The sequence below is a fragment of the Gymnoscopelus braueri genome (genome assembly GCF_963280865.1).
Source record: "Gymnoscopelus braueri genome assembly, chromosome: 18".
In the NCBI taxonomy this organism is placed as follows: domain Eukaryota; kingdom Metazoa; phylum Chordata; class Actinopteri; order Myctophiformes; family Myctophidae; genus Gymnoscopelus; species Gymnoscopelus braueri.
This window is the reverse complement of record NC_137618.1, coordinates 31,649,091-31,665,487: the sequence shown is the minus strand read 5'-3', so window position 1 is coordinate 31,665,487 and position 16,397 is coordinate 31,649,091. Positions and strand designations below refer to the sequence as shown.

General features: G+C 41.7%; 2 protein-coding genes across 4 annotated transcripts in view; both read right to left on the bottom strand.

Annotated features, from left to right (window-relative positions):
• mid1 (midline 1) overlaps positions 1-10,719 on the bottom strand; it is a 41,263-nt gene extending 30,544 nt beyond the window's left edge. The window contains exons 1-2 of the mRNA XM_080412523.1: positions 10,697-10,719; positions 4,597-4,690 (exon numbers count right to left, since the gene is read on the bottom strand). The gene's annotated coding sequence lies outside the window, so the exon portion shown is untranslated. The remainder of the gene's footprint in view (positions 1-4,596; positions 4,691-10,696) is intronic.
• Positions 10,720-12,122: 1,403 nt separating this feature from the next.
• LOC308105630 (rho GTPase-activating protein 6) overlaps positions 12,123-16,397 on the bottom strand; it is a 34,679-nt gene continuing 30,404 nt past the window's right edge. Inside the window, exons 10-13 of one of the 3 annotated variants that reach the window (XM_080456478.1) lie at positions 16,275-16,372; positions 14,798-15,066; positions 14,613-14,684; positions 12,123-14,533 (exon numbers count right to left, since the gene is read on the bottom strand). In XM_080456478.1, coding sequence (XP_080312604.1) covers positions 13,953-14,533; positions 14,613-14,684; positions 14,798-15,066; positions 16,275-16,372 — 1,020 coding nt within the window. In that variant the 3' untranslated portion in view covers positions 12,123-13,952. The remainder of the gene's footprint in view (positions 14,534-14,612; positions 14,685-14,797; positions 15,067-16,274; positions 16,373-16,397) is intronic. The other 2 variants (XM_080456479.1, XM_080456480.1) reach the window with 2 other exon arrangements.

Below are 16,397 nucleotides of genomic sequence, written 5' to 3'. Positions count from 1 at the left end.
TGGCTCCGTGGTCATGACTTTCCCAGCAAAACAGCATTGGTTGCCAACGTGCCAGCCCAACACTCCTCTCCAGCAAACAAGCAAAGGCCATGACCTAAACTGGTAGAGATAAATTCATGGATATATTTTGTATACACAGTTTTTGAATATATATATTTAACATCAAATTCATTTACAGAGTTAATTCAAAATGTGCTGTTTGAGTTAAACTAACCCTGAGTATTTTGTAGTTTTACTGTGCAGTTAAATGTTTCGAAAGTTTTAGGCGGGGATTTCCATACTGCAGTAAAGGTGGATTCCCCAGGTGAGATAATTCCAAATGTTAACCTGAACTGTACTTAAATAAGACACATGAACAATGCATTTTGTATATTACATATTGTTACTATGGTGACATATTATACTGTATGTACCCTGTCCCCAACACCTGTTTTTTAGATTGACTGAATACTTTATTAACAGTACAGTAAAAAACAAAAGCTATGCTAAAAGGATAATACAAAAAGCTCCAGGGGTGTGTGTGTGTGTGTGTGTGGGGGGGGGCGGGGGCACTCATAGTATAAGGGCTCGGACTGTGTTGTTTGACTCTCTGGGGGAAAGCTAGTAGGGGATCTAAATGATATAAATCCAATTATAATTTGAGGACAGCCATGTTTTTAGGTGAGTTTTACATTTTGATGGGGAATCAAGACGTTTCATTGTGGTTGGTAGGCCATTCCCATATTTTGGTGGAAGTATGGTAGAATGCATTTTTCCCCATGTTTGTTCCGAATCTAGGGGAAACAAGAAGCTCCTTCTAGTGGTGTTGTGCCCATGGGCTCACTCTAGAGAAGTAGTTTGACAGGTACAGTATTTTAAAGACCAGACCCATGTTTACTGATTGCAGTTAATTTATTCATTTGCAACTCTGAGAGTGTACAAATGTAACCAAATGGATCCTTAGGGGTCCTTTCGATTACATTTGCACTCTCAGAGTTTCAATAAAAGAACACTGAGGGGCCTGGGCCGCATGCAGCGTGGCGGTCCAGGCACCCTGGGCTGCAATGCCAGCCTGACAGCGTGTCGCGGGTTCAAATCCCGTTCCCGAGGACCTTTGCTGCGTGTCACTCCCCATCTCTCTCCCCATTTCCTGTCAGTCTACTGTTCTATCTATAAAGGCATAAAAGCTCCCCAAAAAGAACGTCCAAAAAAAAAAAGAACACTGAGGGTTTGTGGACATGTGGGGAGAGCAAGGAGATTGCTTGGGGCGTCGTTCTGAATCACAACAGGTTTATGACCTGACAGGTGTTAAATAAAGATGAAGCCACCAACTTCATCTGCGGTCTGACTGCTAACTATGACTCAAAGTCTAAAACGGAAGATGTGAAGGCTTCAAATAAAAATTAAAATACCAGGCTACGTCGATGTCAAACAGCCATAAATCATCTAGCGGGAGGAACACGTTCCCCCTTGTGGTTGACAGGCAACACAATGACATACTGTATTGTCAGAAAGGTTCTCATTCAAACAAGGGAAAACAGTGAAGGAGTTTTCGGGAAAGTAAGGTCATGTGTTATGTTTAGTCCCCACCACAGCACATAGTCAGAAAGTCTTGGCTTTTATTTTTTCCTGAAAAAAAAGAAGGAGAAAAAAAAAATTATCCCTCTTTTGAAAGACTGTGGCAGAGCCTGCCACATTCTTTACTGCTTGGAGAAGTCTGTAATTGTTTCCAGCCTCTGGGATTCTCTTGGCCCCTTAGAACGCTAGCTTTATGTCTTCATTGAGAATCTCCTCTCATTAAACCTGGACTCTTTTAATCAGATGACATTAGTAAAACAGTTACCCAACAGCCCCGTTGCTGTCTCCCGTGTCCCAAATACTTTTTTCTTTGTATTTCGCAAGTAGTAGCAGTATTTAAAGACTTCCACTTCCACACAGCGAAGAGAGTGTGAAAGGTTTATTATCCGGCACACCGACAGTGCCGGGCCATTATGGTGTGACTGCACACACAGGCCTACACCGTTTCTCACTCCTGCGGTCTGAAACACAAAGACTGCTGCATAAACCAAGACTTGCTGGGGGGTGTGAGCACATCTGCTGCGGTGTGACTCGTTCTTATGTCCAGGGAGGCAGTCAGCGCCCACGGCAGGAGGACAGCTGTTAGAATCCCGCCGCTGTGTATTCAGGCATATAAAAACCCAGGTCAAGTCCTTCCCTTTAGACACTGTTTTTAATTAGCAGAAGTCAGAAGCTTAACCACATGCACCCTAGTGTTCCTATTCCGGGAATGTCATTATACGTGAACAATCGGCAAAAACAGGCAAACATTCGGCGACTTGTAGATCAGCTACTGTATGTTCAGTGAAGAGATTTGGTGTAGAGAGAAAAAATGAGAAGAATAAGAAGAATAGAACCCTGGGGTACCCTGGTCAACGAAGTGTGTAGATAGGGTTTATTCTCTTTTTACATTTGAAAATAGCCGATCTACAACCTCACAACATGTCGCGGTGCGACGCGTTGTGAGCTTGTAGATCACAGATCATGTAGATCAGCAAGATTTTTGAAGAATCTTTGAAAACACTGTCACAGATAGGACTCTGGTCAGTGCACAAAATACATCCACCCTGCAGGTCTTCCTCATCCGCAGTACAGACACCAAGAGGGGTTGAAGGACAGTCAATGCGATCAGCTTTCCGACCGTATTCTGAGCTTCACTGCTCTGGTTCAACTTAGCCCGGCTCAATATCTTCACTTTCACTTCATCTCCAAGTCAACCAAACATTCCATCAAGGCAGTGTGGGACACTTTCACCCAAACTTGGCTTCTAACAGGGATTCTCTAGAGTTCGAAATAGATTATACAGTTACTTTTGCACAGACCGTTTGTCTCCAAGGAGCTGGATACTGCAGAGTTATCTCCAACAAAAGAAAAATATTCAGCAACACAACTCCTCTCCTCTCCATTTCTCTCATACATAAGCTTGCAGAAAAACACAAATCCATGGATAGACAGCGACACATGCAGAAGTGCGCACGACACACACACACACACACACACACACACACACACACACACACACACACACACACACACACACACACACACACACACACACACACACACACACACACACACACACACACACCAGTTTTTCTGCTTTTACACTAGCATTTCAACCAGCTCAGTCTCTTGCCCTGTCACAACAACAACAGTCACAGACAACTAACAGCTGCTATTGGTGATGGCATCACTGACCTGGGAAGGAGACCGGGCTGTTTATAAACAGGAAGAGAGCAAAGAACAAACGCCATGGTGGAGGTGAGAGAAAGAGAGAGAGCAAGAGAGACTAAAATCGACAATTCACACTCTTTAATGTGAAGTCAAAAATACAATATAAATCACATCCGCAGCCTCTCAGAAAAGTAATAACATATTCATAAGACATGATTTCTCTGGCCAGTTTGTTCTATGCAAAAGAATGTCGAACAACATTCAATACCAGGGCCGCAAAAGATTAATGCTGAGCGAAAGAAGACGAGAAAAAAAAGAAAGAACGAAGGATTCTGTCTCCTGAAGCTGAAGCGAGGAAGGCGTTTCAGAGCAGTACCAGATGCTTGCTGAGCATGAGGGAAAACACTGCGAAACCAAAATGAATTCACCAGAGTTCCACTTCCACAACTATTTGGCACAATTACACATTCTGTCCTTTCTTAGAATAACATGGCACCATTTCAGCTCCCACCAAAACAAGGCTAAGAGGAAAGCAACGGTGCTCTATTGAAAATCATACGTTTTCTTGTGAAAAGACATGAAACAGAAAACCCTCTCTGGTTCACTGTATTGAAGGAGGAGTATTCCCCATACAAAAATGTGGGTAACCGATTCCCCCCCCCTCACAATGTAATGTTTCTAATGTAATGTTTGGGGACCAGTTTCAGTGTTTTATTAGTACTGATGTTTCTGAATAGTATCTCATTGGACCTGACTGCAGATATGATGCATGTGAAAACAAGGCTCGACTTGTTTTTCATTTTTTTACAGGACTATGCTGCTCCTCATCTCAACGGGAAAAAAACTACTCTCACCTCTCACATACAAACACAAAAACTTATATCGTACATAATCATCCTTTCACTGCACGTAGTATATTTTGTTGTGTACTGTAGGTGTATCTGTATGCACACCTGTAACTGTGAGTGTGCATGCATACCATACCATATTATAGTATAGCGTATATATACTGTAGGCGCACATTCATTATCTGTGTATACAGTACGTGGGAGAAAAGCAAATCCAAGTGCTATGTTACAACGGTTGAATAGAAAGAAAAAAAATCAAGAAGACTAATATTTTATTTGGGATGGCAGAGGCCCCTGAATTTTATGCAGAAGATTTATGTAATCCCCAATCACATTATCTGACTTGACACAACAGAGCTGGCACCCTCAAGACCGTAAAGTGAGAGTTTGCCGCAGAGTGTGGGATGATCAGACACTTGGCCACTGAGCAGTCTAGAGATTAAAGGTCTTAAGATTTGCTACTGATTAAATGGAATCATTCAGTTCAGTGCAACAAACAAGTTCCAGAGTCAGAGTTTTTTTTTTCCCTTGATCTTACCTGCTCCCCCATGGCTGTTGTGGTGAGTGTCTCTCCCAGGTAAAATGGTTTGGCTAGAGTGTCTTGCTGGGGCAGCGGATGGTTTCGTTTCCCCCTTGGGAAAAGAGAAATGAGAATCAGACGGGAGACAGGAGGTTGACGGTGTTCTGTCTGCTTGCACACTCCCCCTGCATCAGGGTGTGTACACACACACATACCTCCTTGACACACACTGCCCTGCAGGTTCACACAGGAGCACGGTGGGCTGACAGGGAATATTCAACTCTGTGGGAGTGGGGGGGGGGGGGGGTGAGGGGGGGGTTTGCTCCCTCTGTACCGTGGAGGAGAGCATAGGGAGAGGGCACCCTTTATTCCCACACATTACTTACAGCTTAACTGAGTGGGGACTGATGAACTGAGTAACCTGATGAATAAAAAGGTGGGAGAAAATAAACGGTTTACGCATGTGTCTGTTGCAGGATCTTGAGGCAACATACTGAAAGTCAGCTTCTGATAGATAATAAGGATGAATTGTCTCCCCTCCTGTCAGTTTTTCCCACATGGCCCAGGGCAGTTCGATTGGGTTATCAGAGCAGAGACCGAGCAGTGATAAATAAGGCCGACGGATCCACAGCAGACAGTGGGCCAAAACAGAGAGAGAGAACAGAATAAAAAGACATAGCTATCAAACAAGGGAGAATTGGATTTCTCCACACTAATGACACATCGCCCTGCGGAATACAACAGTGTTTGAAAACACAAGATTCCATTGTAACAACGGTGAGATCATATCATTTTGAGGGTCTGGAGGGCACGTCCCAGATGTGGAATGAAGGCAGGGTTTCTGCATTTTCTTTCACATCCATTCTATCCTTGAGGACCCTCCCAGTTTCAGTCTTCCAATAAAATAAAATGACTGCTTATTACCTGAGCACATCTTCGGCTTAATTATTGCCTGCTCACACTTTGAGGTCTTTGATGCATAAAACGCATGATTATATGTTTGGAGCAGGATCTAGTGCTACAGTATACGTGTCCTACTTCGTCTGAGCATGGGTTCCTTTTCCGATCAATGTAGTCTTCAAATGAGGGAATGAAGTCAAATGTAAAGTAACTTTGCCTACAGCACGTTCTATGGTGAGAGCTGCCCCTTACCCTCCACGAATGCTAACTGGAAAAACTTTAAAGTTCTGTAACATTGCACTAGGATTTGCTTTTCTCCCACGTACTGTTGTATACACAGATAATGTATGTGCGCCTACAGTATATACGCTATACTATAATATGGAATGGTATGCAATGCATGCACACTCACAGTTACAGGTGTGCATACAGACCCACCTACAGTACACAACAAAATATACTACGTGCAGTGAAAGATATGTACAATATAAGGTTTCGTATTTGTATGACCAGTCGGATCAATGAAGTCTTCAAATGAGGGAATGAAGTAAAATGTTAAGAAACTTTGCCTACAGCATGTTCTATGGTGAGAGCTGCCAGTTACCCTCCACGAATGCTAACTGGAAAAACTTTAAAGGTCTCTTGTCATGGTAGTTTTTGCTCTTTTACAAAATGTTGCATGTGCAATTTTTATCTAAATACCATGTTACAGGTGTGCAAGTACAACTGGTCACCTAATCCAATAATATAGCATTATGTGAGACATGTAAACACTCTACAGTCTTAAGCAATACCAGCTGCAAAAAAGGGCATGCTTAAACATGACGGTCTTCCTCAACACCACTGACGATACATATTTCATTGATGGCTCAAAACCATTACAAAACGATTGCATGGAACTATGAATAAACATTAGGCTTGCAGATTGGATGACTTCCACCACGCTCGTGAAATCATTTTAACGTAGATACTAACATACATTTTAATTAGAGTTATAGTGACAAGCAGGGTCTGTTCAAAGCTGTCACTTAGAAACAACTTTGTTAGCAAGTGGCTCCGGGGGAAAACATCTGTGTGCTGCACAAAATCAGATGGTGTGAAGAGGGCGGAATTTGTTGCAGTAATTCCCTGATTGTTTGAGAAGTTGGAAGGCTGAACAAAACAGTCTGTCGAGAACTGCCTTTTGGTGACTCATGAATTACACTGCGAATACATTCTACTAAACAACTAATCTTTCACAGGCCAGCCCCGGCTGTCAAAACATGGACATATTGAGGTTGACCCAAATTGATCTCCTGTCCCACCCACTCCAAAGCCTCTGCCTCCCAATTGAGCGATAGTGCTTTATCACACAGACTCAAGGACGGATGATTTAAACAAGGGATCATGAAAAGCTACAGCAAAGAAAAGTCCAAATTCACAATAAATACTGTATGCTATAGCATGGGCAGTTTTGATGCACAATCTTTTTTGCATGCAAACAAGTACAGTACACTAACTCACGCACGCACGCACGCACGCACGCACACAAAGCTTAAATTAGATGTGTTAACTGAATGTTGTTTTTCTGGGGATGATATGGCCCACATTTGGAAATGGCTAATCAATCATATCTGGGCCAAGGCGGAGCATGAGGCACAACAGATGGGCTAAATGAAATGAGACTGTGTGGGCTGATGCACCCATGGTGCTAGTGTTGCCTCATTGTGATCCTGGCACACACAAGGACGACATGTCTGTCAGCGCTGGCGACCAGACATGTGTTCTGCCAATCGCAAAGAAGACTTCAAAGGATAAGATTTGGAAAGTGCACAGGTGGGATTATCTAAGCCAAGGGTTCCACAAACCTTTCAGGCCGCGACCCCCCAAAAGAATCATATTTGAACTGGGGACCCCGACCCCCCCACCCTGACTGTGCACTTAGAATTGTAGGTATTATATTTAGTTTGACTCAGTTCCACAGATAAACATTGTGAAAATAGCCAAACTACAAGCTCACAACGCCTCGCACTGCGAGGCGTTGTGAGCTTGTAGATCGGCTATTTTCACGATGTTTGCCTCTTTCTTATGTAATATTTGACAATTTGGTATTAAATAGGTCTTAAAAGTAATTCAATTGTCACTTTAGAAATGTGCAGATACCCTGTATATACACTTATACTGTATGTTGGTTTGTTTACTGTTGAGTGAGAAAACAATGTTGCACATTAAGCTAATCAACTGGGGACCCCCCCAAAATAATTTGTGGACCCCCCTGGGGGTCCCGACGCCTAGTTTGGGAACCACTGGTCTGAGCAGTGGAAAGTAACTTTCGATATATCTGAGGAATTTTGATTTATGATCCAAAGACCTTAAGATTTTATCTCAAAAATTAGGTCTTGAAATTAATAAATAAGTAAGTAAGTAAGTTACATAAGTAACAAGAAATATAAAGAAAAATGAAGCAACTTCCATGGCAAAGAGAAATGTCCTCTCCTTCCACGGTGTAAGGTTTTGTTCAGATTCAACAATGTGTAACCAATACTTGAACGTTTCTTATCTCTGAGATACTTGTCCTTGTCTTGTCTTATCTTGTACTGCATGTTATTCCACAATAAAAAAATACCATAGCCCTAACTTCCATGGGCTTTGAATAGATTCTAAAATGAAAATGCAGGCCTCAATTTTATTCACTTGCTTGTAATTGCAACATCTTGATATCATATAGGGAAAGCTGAACGTATTAGAATTTTCTACCAATCTGCAGTGTGATCTCATGGTTTGAATACAAGGGCTGGTGTGTTTCATTTAATAAAATATACCGTACATGTATATAGAAAAAGTAAACTGGGGAGAAGCTTGCTTCTTTACACAGGTGGAGAGAAAAGGAACAAACTCCCAAATGACCAATATGCCAATATCTTTCTTTTACAGGAAAACATTTGGAATTGGATCTTGAGTAAAATAGCATAGTAAGATTATTATTTTAGGATAGTTAATAAAAAAAATGTAATGGGTTTATAATTTGGCCTACAAAGTATCTTTGTAGTCTAATGGAATTTGATTACATTTGGTATTTATGTAATAATGTATACTGTAGTATAGATATTATCACCGAGGCATTTTGTCCTTGCTCAAGCTTACCCAACTGAGGGTAGGCTTTACATTTTTTAGATAGAGAAAGAGAGAGGGAGTGACACGCAGCAAAGGCCATCGGGCTGTGGAATAAAACTCAGGTTACATTAGAGCCTATACTGTATATATATGTGGTACGTGCCTTAACCACAAGGCCATCGGTGCCCGGAGGGTAGGCTTATCATGATGCTGCATCCTATATGATGCTGCCTGCCCTCTAAAAAGCAAGGTTGCAGGTTAACCCATTGGGAGGATACGCTGATTGGTCAGCTGACGAATAACCCCTAAAGTAGATACAGCTTTAGCTTATGCTGATTGGTTGGCTGCCATATACTGTAACCCCTACGAAAGTCACAGAGGTGACCAATCAATCACGCTCTCAGTCCTTTCATCACTCCCGTCACCCTGGACATAATAGTCCATATTCACACGGCGGCCATTTTGGAATTTAACATTGCGTTGCTGTGGCAACTGGGGTGGCAACTGGGGTGGCATTTCATTGACTTAATGGCAATATGGCCGCCGTGTGAATATGGTCTATAATATACTGTAGGTATTATCACCATTAGTTGCCTAACCTAGCTGCCTTTTCCTATCTGCCTTCAACTAGCCAAGACTCCAGGACTGCTGAGGAAACAAGTGGTAAGACTTTAATCCTGATGGATTAAGTATGAATATACAGAATTGTATTATAATTTGTTAAATGAATGCCACCATATTCATGTTTTGAGCAGATGTCAGATATGAAATAAATATCCTTTATGAGTTCTATAGTGCTCCCTAGTTCCACACAGAATGAATAGGATCAGTCTGAAGTGAACCTTGAGCTCCAATCAAGTTCATAGTAGGAAAGCTAGGGCATGGGCTGGACATCCAATCTAATTTTCACTTTTGACCTTCTAGTGCCCTCCTCATGCTACAGAGCAGTGGTTCTAAAACATTTTCATGTCTGGGACTGCCAAATTGATATATATTTGGCCGCGGACCCCATTTGAAAAGATTGTGTTCAACATTGAAACCTTTTGTTTAAACATTTTTAAAAAATAGCTAGAAAATAGGTAGACTTAAGCGTTAGGAGCCCCTAACCCCCGAAGGAGAACTGCTAAAGATAACTGCCAAGGGATCATCTTACATCTGTCAGCTCTGTGCAGATAAGATGGGAAATCAAATATTTGAGGCTGAACGTTTACTGTCAAGAGGCTGTGGTCTAGAGTCGAGAATAGAGTGACTGGGCTCTGTCTTCCTACAGTATAACCACTTAAACCCTATTTATACTTAAAAAAGCCAAAAATAGCCAATCTACAAGCTCACACTGCATCGCATAGCTTTGTGAGCTTGTAGATCTTCTATTTTTGCTTTTGTTTTGTTTTTCTTCTGAACATTTTTGGATTGATTTTTCTCCTATAATGACATGCCCAAAATAGGGATGCTGCATGCACGGTTGAAAGTGGATACTGAATACGCCTGGCCCACAATAGCAGTTAGAAAGCTGAAGGGGAGTGTGTGTAGGCACTAGGCAGTCTGCTCCATTCTGTGGTGCAGATGGAGAAGGGGAGGTAAACAGCTCTGTGGCTGTTCTCTTCTCTATAAAACACATCCAGACATCCTGTTCTGTCTCCCTGGTCTAGTCACAGTCGAACTGTATGGTGGCCTAAGACAAGCTACACAGCCCACACAGCTGTGGAGCCAGATATGGCCCACAAAGTTTAACCACATTTCTCTCAGTGTTGAGGAAATCCCCTGGCTTTGTCTAACATGAGGAGGGTTTCATTAACACGATGGGAGACGTTACTTTCAAAATTTAATGTAGATGATTTCTGTTATTGATAACAATAATAAAAAATAACAATAATAATCATTATCATCATCTCTTAATAAAACATTGGGTAACAATGAACAGAATTGCCAGTTCTGTAAATCTGATGCAACAGGAGTTATTTTAGTTTTTGTTTCAAATGATTTTAGAATATCTTTCACCTAGGATCAATCCAGCACTTTTCACTGACTTATTGCCTGAAAATTATGAATAAGACACCTGGCTACTATTATTACAAATATGTAGATACTATGAGCAAGATATTGGCATAATGTGCAGTGTTCTTACCATTCCAGCCACAATTCCTTAGCTCATGCTGCCCTCTTATGGTCAGTGCTGGCAATCGTCTTAATGTTAGTCTTTTATAGACCATCACTAGAAATGAATATGCACAGTAGCAATCCTGCAAACAGGCAAAACATATATCATAACATACATATTTAAACTGATATGAATAATACCTACCCACCCCCCACCCCCCCAAACACACACACACACACACACACACACACAACTTTAACCACTTAAACCATATACTTTGTTAATCGGGGTCTCCTGCGAGTCTGTACTTGGTCGCCTCCTTTTCCCCGTCTACAACAAATCTCTTTGCAAAAATAGTCGTTCTACAACCTTGTGACACAGCTTGTAGATCTGCTATTTTCACCAAACGTTTACCTATTTATGCAGAATGTTTGCTGATTAAGAAATGCACCCTAGGGACGCTAGGTTCATGTGCTTAAAACATCAGTATATTGATTAAACCTTACTGATCTGGCATTTATTGGAACATTTGGCAGTGATCTGAGATGTGGTTAACTTCCAGGAGGTAGAACGAGGTCTGCTAGGAAGTCAGACAGATACACATCCTGCATCTCATTACTGTTTGAAACCACACAGAAAGTCTAAAGCTTAACCATGTATAACCCCTTTAGACTTTAGTACATTGGACCTGAGTTGGGTCTGTACTTGGACTGCTTTTTCCCTCTACACCAAATCATTTTGCCAAATTAGCTGATCTATAAGCTTACAACATGTCGCAATGCGGCGTGTTGAGCTTGTAGATCGGCCAAAAATGGATGCTGCATATACTTCGCCTTATGACAGTGTCGAACACTGAAAACAACAGATCTACAAGCTCACAATATGTCACATCATTGCTCTCAACACCATCATGTGCATCCAAAACTGATATTTTTGGATGCCAAAATTGATATTGAGGACTTTTTTAAATTGGAGATTTAAAAAAGGAGATTATGAAACATATCAAACAATTACTTGATTGCTTCCTCTCTTTGTTTTAAAAGAAAACGCCAAAGCTTAACAAATAAATGCTGGTGTCACTGAGCTAAAGGAAATAAGATATCACAGACAGAGTAATGCAATGATTAAATTAAACATTCAAACAGTCCGTCTCTGTGGAGGCCATCAAAGGCCCATATCATTGTTTTTGAAAAGATTAAAAGCCACATTGTCTGCCTTTGGAAGAAAATATGGCAGGAAATTATTACTTTCTTTGAAAAAACGTAACCATTCCTGCATGGTAAGCATACAAAGGACATTAGGGGGATTCAAGCGCAAAATGGGTGCAAAGGTCAAACGTAATAGTTGAGCCAATTTTGTCCCAATAATCATTACATCTGGCCGTATTACACTGAATATTATGTAATTAATAATACTCAAGATGTATCTTCCAGTTTGCCCTCTGAAAATATTAACCAGCTACATACTTCGTCATACGTACATAACTGTATATAGCACCGTGTCGCTTCACGACACGTGAGCTTGTAGATCTGTTATTTTCTGTTGAAAGTGTTTAAAATGGCACAATGGAAATGTTGAACCACCTACGTACTGGGACCAGCTGCTTCAAATCGTCTGTGAAGAAGTGGGCCTTGGCAGACAGCGGACCATGCGAGTGTGGTGATCCTGAGAAGAACACCTGTCCCCTGTACAGACCACCTTCGGAGGCCGGCCTCTTCCAAGTGGGACCAGAGACGAGGGCGTGGCTGCGCGACACTGAGTTGGACATTTGAGGATGATGCACGAAAGAAGAAGGTGGAAACATGGAGTGCAGCATTTTTGAGCAGTGAGAAGGCAGAGGTCTCATCATGAAGTCTGCTAAATGTCAAGGTAAGATAAGCCGCTACACCAAAATGCAACCGAGATTTACTCTTTTGGCAATAGCTCAATCATGGCTTCAAGTTACACCATACAATCATTAATATCAAAGTCTGTTTATAATGTTTTATGTCTTTTGAGTGACTACTCACTTGTAAGGACATCATCCAACATTACTTTCGGATACAGTATACAGTATATACAGTAAAGAAGGAACAACATATGGTTTTGTACCAATAACCTCTGTATACATTCAATTGTTCTACAAACCATAGACGTTCAGTATAAAGGTATAAAATTACATATATTCTAAAGAAGGCTTATTTTTCCATCTTCTTTTGGGTACACAGTACATACATTTAAATATATTTAGAGGACACATTCAATGCAACATCATACTTTTTGTTATATACCTGTTGTTATGCAAGGTTGTTGTTATTTTAGGAGACAGTAGGAGTAAAGTCCCATGGATAAACTGCTGTACACATGAACGAGATATAAAGTTTAAACATTACCTACTGCAGCATGAATACAGACAAAAAGGTAGAATTATGAATGGTACTGTAACTTGACAAGAGACATTCCCTTCTGTTTACATATCTCAGGTGCAGTTAAAATACCTGATGGACTGGTATATTTAGCCCATTGAGTACAACCCATGGTATACTTGCCATTTTTCAAAGCATAAGATAGTTATTTTGATTTCCGAGGAAGCCAATGGATTCCATTCATTTCAATACGGTATCAAAAGTGAACCTGCAGAGACTTGCAGAGACCCTATACACTCAATTGACTTGAGCCCCCCCCCCCCTCCATTTTTCCCTCTACACTAAATCTCTTCACCGAAAACAGAAGATCTACAAGCTCGCAACACGTCAAATGGCAACCCGTGAAAATGAGTTGAAAGAGTGAATTGATTTGAAAAAAATTATAACTGAAAAGATTTGGTTTTCGAAACCAAATTCAAACAACATTATCATCAAGCAGATCATTTCATGCTTAGTTTAAAACAAGATGGGGTCTAATAACGGCGTGGCTTTCCTGTGGATCACTGATGTCATATTCATGACGTTAGTCATCGCCCCTCCAAAATATGGAGGGGCGGCAGGACGGTAAATCTTAGATTTATATGAATTCAGAAAATGTGAAACATATTCACACAAAAAGAAATAAATTCACAATATGTGAAAAATATTCAGGGACTTAATTCCTTGGCCTACTAGCAGCATGCACAATAAATTTGGACGAACACACAAACACAAAGCCCTTCTACGCTGTAAAAACTGTGAAATCAGGTAATTATTCCAAAATTCAACAAACTGCAGTATACTTTGGAAAATGGTTGGCAGCAATGTCAGGCATACTGTCAGTTCTAGTCGACAAGACAGACTGCCAGTGTGGTGCTTTAAATAGAGTCACGGGTACATTACACCAGAGTTTCTATCAGATCTGCCTGATCTGCTGATCTCAGTTGCCATATATGCCATCTCTCACTCTGGCACTGATCGGTGTCAAGGCCATTCCTTTCTCCTGCTCCAGACACAGCCGCAGGGTCCACGGCGTGGGAAGCGGAACTGCTCCTCTGAAGTGGCTGTCTAGGGGCTTGTGGGGTCAGAGCTCCGGGCTGGTGTGTGGTGTGTGGGTGCACGACAAGGGATGGGGTAGAGTTAGAAAGACGTCTCTCTCTGAGAGGGTCGGTGTGCTGAGGGTCTGTCCCGCCCTTGAGGGGAGCACTGCCCTGGTGTCTCTCCCTCCCAGCTATGTCCTCCGAGCTGAAGGCTCCCCATAGGCTGTGTAGTCGCTGAAGTAACGAGGAATCTGGCTTACGCTGTCCTCGCCGTTCTTGAGGGGTACTGCTGCTGCGTGTCACCGGGAGGTGAGTCCGGTGCTCTGGCACTGCCGGCGACGTCCGGGTTCGCCTGAGAGACAGCTTGCTGTGACTTTGGTGACTGTTGAGGCCCTCTGACCGTCCATAGCACTGACTTTCCGACACATTGCCATGGGAACCTGAGCAAGACCATTTTCGTTTACTATTCTACATCTCTACATCACCATCTACAACAACATGAAAGGAGGATTCTATTACCGGTGAAGCTGTGGTGGTCCACAAAGTCTTGGCTGACATTCCAGGACCCCCAGAAACCATCATTTTGGTCCTCTAACAGAAACAAGAGGGAAGAAGAGACAGAACAAGTGATGCGTCAACATATTTAGCAATAGACATATTTCAAAACATATCTTCTGTTTAATGCAAAATCATTCTGCGCTCACCCTTACCAATGGACGGCGAAGGGCATGTGTCTCCAGGTCTGTCTTTGGAATGGCCGCTGTGTTTGTACTGCGCACGCAGTTTGAAGAGCCTGTCTGAGCTACTGTCAGGGCTACTGTCTCCTTGACACTTGTACAGCAGGCGGTCTGACAGGACAGGAGAGTTGTTGTCATAGGGAGATACCTCTCCGCTGGAGACCTTGTTGGAGTCACTTGATAAGCGTCTGTCACTGAGAGAAAAGGACTCTTCTGTTTTCAGAGAGCCTGGGCTTCTGTAAAGACAGACACACACGAAGGGTTGCCACTCACTGTCACCTTCCATGATGGTGTGTACTATGCAGTGGTGTAAAGTAACTAAGTACATTTACTCAAGTACTGTACTTAAGTACAATTTTGACATATTTTTTACTTTACTTGAGTATTTCCCATTTTCAATACTTTTACTTCTACACCACTTCATTTCAGAGGCAAATATTGTACTTTTACTCCACTACAATTATTTGAAAACTAGTTACTAGTTACTTTGTAGATTTTGATTATTATTACAAAATATACATTAACCACTTCAGCCCTAAAGTATATACATTTCGGCCATAGCCAATCTACAAGCTCACAATGCGTCGCAATGCGACGCATTGTGAGCTTTTAGATCTGCTATTTTCAAAGGACTTTTATGAATTTTATACATTTGAAAACTTGTACTTGTACTTTTACTTTTGATACCAATACTTTTACTCAAGTACATTTTTATTTCAAACTTTTACTTTTACCAGAGTATTACATTGCAGTATTGGTACTTTTACTTAAGTAAAACATTTGAGAACTTTTTCCACCACTATGTACTGTAGGTACTCCTATGGTTAGGGGTTTGGAGCTGGCATTCTGTCTTACAAAAGCATACCACAAGGGGGCAGTCACAAGTTATAACCACTGACTTCTTTTAGACCCGTGGTTCTCAAAGTGGGGTCCACTGACCTCAGGGGTCCTTGAGGGGGTTCAAGGGGGTTGCCAGCAAAATTAGTTAATATAGCATGAGAATCGCTTTAAGCACTTTAACCTTATTAACAGTGGCTATTTGAAAATAGTAGATCTACAAGCTCACAACAAGTCACAATGAAAGGCGTTGTGATCTTCTATCTACTATTTTTTATTATTGTCTTGAAATATATAATAACATTTTTGAAACATTTTAACAACACAAATCTTGTATGGGGGCCCCTGCCACAAAATCATTTCAGAGGGGGGTCCATCTGAAAAGAATACATAATTATTCTTTTTCATTTGGGGTTTCCTTGACATGACAACGTTTGAGAACCACTGTGTAAGACTGCATGCAGCACAGACAGACAGACAGACAGACAGACAGACAGACAGACAGACAGACAGACAGACAGACAGACAGACAGACAGACAGACAGACAGACAGACAGACAGACAGACAGACAGACAGACAGACAGACAGACAGAGGGCAAAACTCACGAGTACTGAGAATCTTTCCTCCTCAGTAAGTAATCCACCACATCAGGATCAGTCTCCAGCAAACTCATCAGAACCTCATTCTGCAGGTCAGCAGGCACCTGGGGAGGCCAGAAGAGAAACACA